Raw genomic sequence first — 10137 nt, 5'->3', positions numbered from 1 at the left:
AAAGTCTTTTTTTTAAAGTTTATATAATATATATTATTAATTAAAAAGAAAAAAAAATTCTAATTTGGCGGCCGACGACGAGGCAACTTGTGGAAATACAAAGGCAAATTCCGACGCAGTTCCGTTCAAACGTTCAATAAAAGTCAACGTAAAACCCAGCGACCAATATACTATAAGAAATAAAAAACCACGCGCCGTTAAAGCGCGTTACATTACACGCTCCGACCACCTCTGTCCAATCAGAAATAAGAAAAATGGCCCAACGAAAACCCAAATTTTTATTATAATCAAATTTAACGAGAAACGCCGGCCCCGAAATATTTGTGATTGGAAGAGTCATTGGCCCTCCAAAAACGAGGACTGCGTCCACTACTCTCTCTCTTTCTCTCTCTCTCAGCACCATTTTTATATACACAGACTTTTAGAGAGAGAGAGCGAAGAAATTCAAACCGAAGAAGGAGCTCGAGAAATCAGTTTCTTTCGATTTGTTTACCAAGGAAGGCAAAAGGGTCGGTTCGATTTTCCGAATTTCACCTTTTATTTTCTTTAATCTGACTTGGCTTTTGTGGGTTCTTTATGGAATGGTCGTCTTCTTCAACTTAGATCTCGGTATTTATCAATACTTTAGAGCTTGGGGGTCTTCAGATCTTCGATTCGACGGTCGGATTCCGATCACTCAGCTCAATAACTCAGGTAATTTGTGTTTTTTCTTGTTCCCTTTTGAATCGAATCGGTCCCCATGTTTCAATTCTTCAATTCCATTTTCGGGGTCTCTCTGTTTTGCTTCTAGTTAATGATGGATGAACTTAAGGGATTAAGGTTTTGGGGTTTATTGCATTGTATTGTGGATTTAATGTTTACCCACCGACGTAACAGAGCATTAGAAGAATTGGGGTATCGATGGAGTTTTTTGGGAGTTTGACCAGCGAAGCGAGGGAGTTTTAAGGCTTATTGATTGGTTGTTTAGATTAGGCTTACTTGTTTTAACCTAGAGAGGTGGTTGTTGAATTGAATGGGTTTGACTTTGTGGAGTAGTTTGAGTTATTTGTGTGATGGTTGAGGATATTGTAAGCTAATGTTGATTGAAACACAAATCAACGAATCTTTTAAGTTTGAAGGTTTTGTATCAGCATGAAAGAGATGGAAATTATTGGCTAGCTATCTGAGTGTTACTTTATAAAGGAAAAGAAGTGTTGGTCACATTTTAATGTCTACAGCCAGCTTTTAGGATAAAAGTGTCTCATATTATCCCTTGTGGGAGAATTGAATATCAGCTTTAAAGCACAGTTATGAATAGAGGGTTATAAGGTATTGATGTTAAATGTTTGTTAATGATGCATTGATTTTCTAGGTTAGTGATTTCATTTCTTGAAACTTGACTTGAAAGCTAGGTATTTGTTTATTTTTTTCTTTGAGTTAGGAAAAGACAATGGGTTTTCGTTATCATCTTTTTTCTTTTTTTTTTTTCTCTTTTCTTTGGGGGGATTGTCAAAGTCAATCAAGAGTAAAAGTTTAGTAGAAATTTTGGTTATTTGACAAGCAACCAAGATGTGGGAGTGATTTTGAAACATTAAAATCACTTTTGAATAATTGAAGACATGTTTTTAAGTGATTTTAAAGAAGACAAAAGGGATTTTAACCAGTTCAAAATTACTCCTAGATATGTCCATAGTCTTCATAAACTATTTTTGTTTTGTCTAAGTCTAATTTCAAATATAATAAGTTAAATGAATTTGACAATTTATTGGTTCCCTGAATTCATGTCCAGTGGTCAGTTATAAATGGATATGTAGTTGTAGTTAGAACATGGCTCAGAGTTCTAAGTTCACTCGATTTCTAAATTTGAAGGACATTTTGGATCAAGGATGGAAAAGATGTCTTAAAACAAGCCAGTTGAGCATGGTTTTAGTTTCTATTTTAAATCAGATCACACAAATACATATTTGAACGAATCAATGCTTGCAATTCTTTATTTAATAATCTTCCAACCTTCTGCTATTCTTCTTTCCTTAAAGGACATTGTTTGAGCCCTTTGGCAGTTTAAATGATCCTAGAAGTGTATAAGTCTTCCTTTTGGTTGGTTTCTTGTTGAGGAATTTGTACTAATGACAAAATATGAAGTAGGAATCAGAAATTTTCTATTCAGCAGAAATTCTCAGATCCTTTCGGGTAATGTTTGGTGGAAACTTTTCCAAATTCTTGGAGTACAGTTTGTCTTCCCAAGCTTGGTGAAAGAAGTCCCTGTAACCTATCACCTACCTTTTTTGTGTCCTCATCAGGAAGTCAAGGGTCATATAGTTTAATGCTATTACAGCTCTTCCTGGGAGTTTTTGGTTAGAACAAAACACACATAATTTCCCAAATGTTTGTAACAGTCTTTTCTATATCTGGGATTTGTTTCTGTAGCCTCTCTTTTGAGATTCTTGCCGCAAAGAGTTTTTTTTTTTTTTTTTTTTTTTTTTTTTTTTTTTTAATTATTATTATTATTATTTCTCGTCTATAGCCTCCAACTGGAGTGTTTTTTTTTCCTTCCCATTTTTGACATTTCCTTCAGAGATGGTTTTTACATATTTCAGTAAGATGGTTTTGAATGTTTCATTGCTTCATGATGTAATTGTTTCTTGTGTGTCTGTGTGTTCAAAAGGATTCTTCAAATAATTTTTTTGATACTCACTTTTTTGTTTTGGTTTTGGTAAGAAACAGAGCATTGTACTAATGCCAATGAAATAAAAGACACGCCTGGAGGGGTCTATTTTTTGGGAGCCTGTGTCTAAAATATCTCTTATTCTCAATAACTAGCCCCTTCATTTTGTAGTTCTTTTAATAGGCTCCTTCTGTTTTGGTTTTCTTTTTGTATTATTTGTTTGTATTCTTTCATTCATCTGAATGGAGGCTTGGTTCTCATCAAGAAATGATAGAACCAAAGTAGGGAACATGAGACACCTGCCAAACTGAAAGATAAGAGCTAGTGCATAGTAGTGTCCATGCATTTTTTTTCAGCATGAAGATATCATCTAATTAAAGCTCATGTGATTCAAGTTTTGACCATTTAATGGTTTCTTAAACTCCTAATGGATCAATTTGTGTATTCAATTTGCAGATTCTTTATCATCGCTGTAATTGAGAATTTGATTGGTGGTATTCTGGGACCAGATCATTACTAGACTAGATAGTATTGGTCATTGCCTTGTGGTGGACACAATTGACACCATTTATATATGTAGTGATGCATTTGTTCTAGATGAAGACAGGTCAAAAGTGGCAATTAGACATGGGCGATATGAAAATTCTGCCTGGTCCTCGACCTCGTACAACCAAGAGGCCGTTATGGATCATTATCTTGGTTTCAATGGTCAGCGTGTTTCTAATATGTGCCTATATCTATCCACCCAGTGGCACAGGTGCTTGTTACATATTTTCTTCTAAGGGCTGCAAGGTTATTACGGATTGGCTCCCACCTGCACCTGCAAGGGAATATAGTGATGCTGAGATTGCATCACGCATTGTTATTAGAGAAATTTTGAACACACCATTTGTTACATCAAATACTCCTAAAATTGCATTTTTATTCTTGACTCCTGGTTCCCTGCCTTTTGAGAAGCTATGGGATAAGTTTTTTCACGTAAGTTTCTGTATTTGCATACTGTTATTTTGTTACATCATCTTTTTCTTAGATTTTGAAGATGTGTTTAGTTTTCATCGAAAGTTTACTCATTTTATTTGCTTGCATCTGTGGTGCATTGATACTGCAGCGATCATTGACTACTGTGGCTTGTAATATTTTATGATATTTATCCTTCATGTATTTGTTTGGACTCTGCAATCTGCCTGATGAAAAAATATGTTCTGCATTAGTTTCAATTCTCTCATCTTACCAGTTTTTCTAATAATAATACCTGAACCTGGCATACGTTAGCATAAAACATATTCAAGGTGATCAAGGTTACAGACAGCCTAGATAATGTGGGAATATCTCATGTCTTTTGTTTGCTGTTTGATAACAAGTTGGGTTCAGTTGTTTGAAACTGTAATGCCTCTAGTTTAATAGGATGGTATATTTTGAGATCTCTTGTTCTCAAAGCTTGTGAGGATTTAGGGTATGATTTTCATTCGTGGTTGCTATAGCCTCTATGATAAGGAAATAACTGGTAATGATAAGAGCGAGAGTTAAAGGTAATCATGGAAGAGCAATCTGCTGAAGTAATATCTGAATCTCATGTGTCAATCTATAATGTCTAATGATGCTAGTGAAGCCTATATTATTATGTTTTCAGCTGAAAATATTCCTCTCTTGTCAGGGCCATGAAGGGAAATTCTCTGTTTATGTCCATGCATCTAAGGAAAAGCCAATGCATGTTAGCCGTTACTTCGCTGGTCGTGAAACTCATAGCAATGAGGTCTATATTTAACTTTCAGAATGAAAACAAAATTTCTTCAATTGTATCCTTATTTGCAAATTATTCCTCTTCGTTTTGTTTGTCAAAGTAGTGTCTGTAACTGCTAATGCTACTATCAATTACTGATCTTACCTTGCACTGGTTTGTTGAATGTTCAGGTCATTTGGGGTAAAATTTCCATGGTTGACGCAGAGAGACGATTGTTAGCAAATGCTCTCCATGATCCTGATAATCAGCACTTTGTTTTACTTTCTGATAGGTGACCTTAATATGGAATCAGTTCAATTTCTCCACGATTACTTCTGCGAGTTACAATACTGATTTATTCTATCTGGAATTGCAGTTGTGTACCGTTGCATAATTTTGATTATATCTACCAGTATTTGATCAATACGAATATCAGCTATGTGGATTGGTGAGTATTACCCGGTCGAGATATCTTTTACACAACATTGACTTAGAGGTATGGGTGACTTATATTATATGTCATCGTTTCTTGCATTCAGTTTTAACGATCCTGGTCCACATGGAAATGGGAGATATTCAGAGCATATGTTACCTGAAATTGAGATGAAAGACTTCAGAAAAGGTGCTCAGGTATGAAGAGTATGGTAATTGTCCACAATAACATCATCACTTTCCAGATTACTGTTAGCTATTTGATGTTTAAAGTTAAACTTTAAAGTAATCATTTCTTCTTGTGCTGCTTCATAAGTTTTATCAACCTTATGGTCTGTTTGGTTTCATTTCATTCGTTTATGGTCAATCTCTGGACATATTTTGTTAAAAAACACTTTTGGTCCCTAAAACTTTTATGAAAGTAATAATTTAGTCTCTGAACTTTAGTTAGTGGTAATTTAGTCCCTGTACTTTCAAATTTGTAACAATTTAGTTTCTGAACTTTTACGAAAGTAATAATTTAATCCCTATACTTAACAAATTGGATTGATTTAGTCGCTATCATGAAAATTTTCATCAAACTTAAGTGTCAATTTTTATTACTGATGACTTAGTCTTTATATTCTATAAATAACCTTGATTATTAATCTACACGTGTAAGTAATTTCATTAAATCATACTAATATTTTTCATGATAGGTACTAAATTCTTACGAATTGTAAAGTACAGGGACTAAATCGATATCTATTAAAGTTCAAAGACTAAATTATTACAAATGTGAAAATATAGGGACTAAATCGTTATCAATTAAAGTTAGGGACTAAATATGTTACTTTCATGAGAATTTAGGGACCAAAAGTATTTCTTAACTGACATTTTTTTCTGAGGCATAGTGTGTATCCATAAAAAAAAATTTGATTTTCTTCATGTGGCTTCACATTCTCAATTTTTGAAATTTTTTATACAGTGGTTCTCGATGAAGCGACAACACGCTTTGATTGTTGTGGCGGACAATCTTTACTATTCAAAATTTCGAGATTATTGCAAGGTAAATTGTATTTTTCAGTTCAGTGATTACACTATCATTGTCCGGAGCTATGGATCACTTGAAATAAGTATGCATAGAATCTGTATTCTTATGCTGGGAAATCTTTGATTTATAGAACCTACATAGTGAGATGACTACATAGTAAGATGACTACATAGTGAGATGACTACATAGTAATGACTAATGAGAATGTCTTGGTTATTTCAGCCAGGTCTGGAGGGGCACAATTGCATTGCAGATGAGCATTATTTGCCCACCTTTTTCCATGTAAGAATTTACCTAAATATCATATCTCAGTCTTGTGAATATCGTTGCATTTTGTGTTGAGTGTCGTTTTCTCGTTGTCTAGATGACAGACCCTGGAGGGATTGCAAACTGGTCAATTACTCACGTTGATTGGTCTGAAAGAAAGTGGCATCCAAAATCGTACGGCGCTCAAGATGTTACCTACGAACTTTTGCAAAATATCACAGTATGATTCCCAACGGCCTCTAATTCATGTACACATTGATGACACCTTACAAAGAAATTTTAGCTATAATTATGTTGGATATTTCTGTTTGCAGTCAATCGATGTTAGCGTGCACGTTACGAGTGACGAGAGGGTATGCTCATTCCATAAACTCTTGATTCCATATATGTTTTCATAAGTATTATGCAGTCTACGATGACGAATATTGAAGCATTTTGTATTTTTGAGCTTGTGCAGAAGGAAGTTCAAAGATGGCCATGTTTGTGGAATGGTGTACAGAGGCCATGTTACTTATTTGCAAGGAAGTTCTATCCTGAGGCTCTAAATAACCTTCTGAATCTCTTCTCCAACTACTCATCCATTTCAGCCTAAAATTTTTGACCTGATATTCTTTGATCATATCAGTTGTTGCTTCGAACACACCCATCCGCTCTTACCACAAAAGCTTAAAAGTCGAGAAATGCCACGTCTTGAATGCTAAAACAGAGCAACCATTGTTTGTTGACATTGAAGATAGGAGGGAGGGAAGGAGAGGGAAGCCAACTGAGTGGAGTTTGCTTCCTTAAGGATAGTGAATTGATGTGATTTTTTTCCTTTTATTTAATCCATTTTGGGGCATTTTGTGGGTCATCACTTTGTAAAAGATGACAGTGAAGTAGCATATAGGCATTATAGAAGTAGTAGCTACTTGAATCTCATGGTTAATTAAAGCAAACATTCTTGCCTCATTTGCCTATGCAATGCCATATCAAATTAACCCCTCCCCTTCCCAAAAAAAGAAATTTTAGTAAATGTATATATGTTTGAAGTTATACTTTGTCGAGTTTTCGAGATGTTATATATGTATATCTGTTAGTTTAGGTTCGAAATCATATATCGAAAAGTGTAGAGCAGAGATTTATAGCCTGCAAATGAATACATGGAATATAATTCAAGGAGGGGCTCAATATTTAGAACTTTGTGAAGCATAATTGGTCATTGTAAATTTGTAATGAGTTAGGACTTCGGATGGATTTTCAATTTTGATTTAGTTTAGTTTCACAGCAGGTTGGACTGTAACATTACATTGAGTAAGATAACACTCAAAATCTCTCAAATTAAACTTGAAGGTGAGTATGAATTCACATAGATGTCAATTTAAACCGAGTTTGGTGGTTAAGATATTAATTACCATTTTAAAGTTGATGGTTCAATCTTTTACTCTCGTTGAACTTAAGGGAAAAGATTTGAAAATATTTATTTAATTATTTTATGATGGATTTGTGTTTTTTTCTAATGATTGAACTCATGTATATGAAAACTTATAGATCCTTTGAAGAAAACAATATAGTCAGTTACCATGGAGTGTAAAGAGAAGGGTCTATATTTAGCATTGTTCAAAAACTTTCCTATGTTATTATTTTTGAGATTTATCCTTAAAACTTTGTAATTTATGTTTTATTATTAGTAAAATAATTAGTTGATTATTTTGATTTGCCATGACCTCATGGATGCTAATAAATAACTATGTTGGTAGCTCTAGATCTAGAATGCAATATTCATTATTTGTTTTATGAAATCTTTGTTTAGTAATGTAGTTTTGTATATCGAGTGAACATACGAAAAGTTTACAACGAATAGTTAACATAAAAGATCTACAATATATCATCAACTGATTAATATAGACATCTACACTTGGTCAATGGTGGAGCCAGGATATTATGCCAGGGTGCAAGTTCAGCTAAATGTAATTTTTTATGTATTGACATAATATTCAACTTATATAATATCGTCAAAACAATCATAATTAACTAATATCAGACAATGTTAGATCTAGAATTAAATGTTAGGGCACAACTTTATATAAGATTAAAATTTTAGCTCATTAACGTCTCAATTTACGTCATATATAGTTCTTGAACTTTAAAAAATATATACTAGACGACTAACATCTTGATAAGTGCGTATAATATGCAATACCATACATTTTTTTTAAAGAAAATAATGTAAATATCGGCTACAAAATTGAATTATGAGGTTCAATTAGAAACAATTTTTTTTTATCTAACGATTAACTTTTAAGCATTTCAAATATTTTACGAGATTTTTATACACTAAATTTAAAGTTTATATATCTATTAGACATTTTAAGGGACTTATTAAAGTTAAAATTAAAAGTTTAGATATTTATTAATAATAATTTTAAATACTAAAAATTATACTTGGATTGACTTTGATGTAATTTAAAAATAATGGTAAAGTAAATAACAAAGAAATATATATATATATATATATATATGTGAAATTGGTGTTTATATGTTTTAATTTTCAAAAATTAAATAAATAATCGAATAGTAACCACATGAGTTAAAAATTTATAAAATATTTGCATATAAACATGAACATATATGTGAAATATATATATGAAACTTTAAGCAACAAAAATTGGTTAAAATAAAAAAGAAAATACTTTGGTTGCCAACATACTAAATTTCTCCATCACCACTTCTTTGGTTGCCAACATACTAAATTTCTCCATCACCACTGAGAAAAGTACCATTTTAAGGAGCATGCATTGATATATGTTTAATATATAAAGAAATATTTTTTATATTTAATAAAAAACAATATATGTATATAATATGATACCATGTGAGAGGACACGTGCCCCTATCTTCTTTATAGATCCATTTTTAATTTTTGTATCATTATTCATTCATTAAATGGAATTTCAAGTTTCAATTCCCATCGAAAAAAATGGGTGGGTTAAGATAATTTTAATCACATCAATACTTTAACATAATTCAACTCCATAAGTGCGATTCTATATTAAAAAAAAAAAACTTCAATGCTATTAATTCAGTTAATTTCAGTTTAGATCCATTATTGTTTGGGGATCCTAGAGCAACATGGAGCAATTTTAGGTCATTGTCCCCAAGTTCCACTTAAATATATTAAAACCCTAAGGTCAATGGATCAAAGAGATTCTAAGGGAAATTTGAAACAAAAGAAATGTTTATCAAATCAAAAGTTTTCAAACTCAAAAAGTATGGTTAGAGTACAAAAATGTTTTTTTTTTTTTTTAATGTTTTAGTAAAAGATACTTTAATTACTAAGTAGAGTTGAATGTGATCTTTAATATTTGATTGAGAGGTAGAAGTCAAAGTACGTGTAACATCTTGAATTTTCATATATATATTAAAATTTTATCTTGAATTGTTTGGGCGTTGTTTTGTTAAATTGAGGCCAAATTAAATTTAGGAGGTAAACTCTTTAATTTAAATCATATTTGTAAAGATCTGGAATTTTAAATCAATTTAGAGAAATGTTGGATTAATTTATCCAGGGACCTAATTTAATTTGGAGTTGAAGTTTGAAAAGGAGGGGACATTTAATTATGCATATTTTATTATTTGAGAATTTTGAAATTTATTTGAGGAAAATTGGATAAACGAATGTGGAACTTGAAAATTAATTAACTTACTAAATTAATTCCAATTTAATTATTTTGCGGAGTTACATTTATGGTCAAAATTGGATGATAATTCAATTTTATTAAGTGGTGGAAGATATAAAATATATTGGAGGGAAATTTTGTATAAAAACTTGAAAATAAAGAAAAGGAAAAAAACTTAGCCTAGACCAAAGGTGCCTAATAGCGTAGGTGCGGCCGAAAGGCGAAACTCTCGTCGTAGTTTAGCGACCTAAGGGGCGGCAGGCAATAGCAGACCACCAACGGATCATCTCGGATCTTCGAGCCTGAGCCCACGCTCATGCAAGATCCTGTGGAGCTCACTCAGGAAAAGCCACTTAATGGGATTAGGATTTTGAAAATTAAAAGG

The 10137-nt window shown here is 32.4% G+C and overlaps 1 protein-coding gene across 1 annotated transcript; it reads left to right on the top strand.

Annotated features, from left to right (window-relative positions):
• Window positions 1-310: 310 nt before the first annotated feature.
• Window positions 311-7094, top strand: LOC120080016 (glycosyltransferase BC10-like). The gene is made up of 11 exons (XM_039034538.1): window positions 311-693; window positions 3101-3622; window positions 4299-4397; window positions 4556-4656; window positions 4741-4812; window positions 4904-4994; window positions 5764-5844; window positions 6052-6111; window positions 6194-6316; window positions 6411-6449; window positions 6554-7094. The coding sequence occupies exons 2-11, from the start codon at window positions 3242-3244 to the stop codon at window positions 6686-6688; spliced, it is 1182 nt and encodes a 393-aa protein (XP_038890466.1). The 5' UTR covers window positions 311-693; window positions 3101-3241; the 3' UTR covers window positions 6689-7094.
• Window positions 7095-10137: the final 3043 nt, after the last annotated feature.

The sequence above is a fragment of the Benincasa hispida genome, chromosome 6, assembly GCF_009727055.1.
Source record: "Benincasa hispida cultivar B227 chromosome 6, ASM972705v1, whole genome shotgun sequence".
NCBI lineage: Eukaryota > Viridiplantae > Streptophyta > Magnoliopsida > Cucurbitales > Cucurbitaceae > Benincasa > Benincasa hispida.
Note: the sequence above shows the minus strand (reverse complement) of the source record. Positions and strands in the feature narration are given on the sequence as shown.

Bases quoted from the DNA above. Each gene is read 5' to 3' on its own strand.
- LOC120080016 (XM_039034538.1), top strand. From the start codon at position 3,242: ATGAAGACAGGTCAAAAGTGGCAATTAGACATGGGCGATATGAAAATT. The intron at 4,398-4,555 runs GTCTATATTTAA...TTGAATGTTCAG, and splicing joins GTGAAACTCATAGCAATGAG to GTCATTTGGGGTAAAATTTC. The intron at 4,995-5,763 runs GTATGAAGAGTA...TTTTTTATACAG, and splicing joins ACTTCAGAAAAGGTGCTCAG to TGGTTCTCGATGAAGCGACA.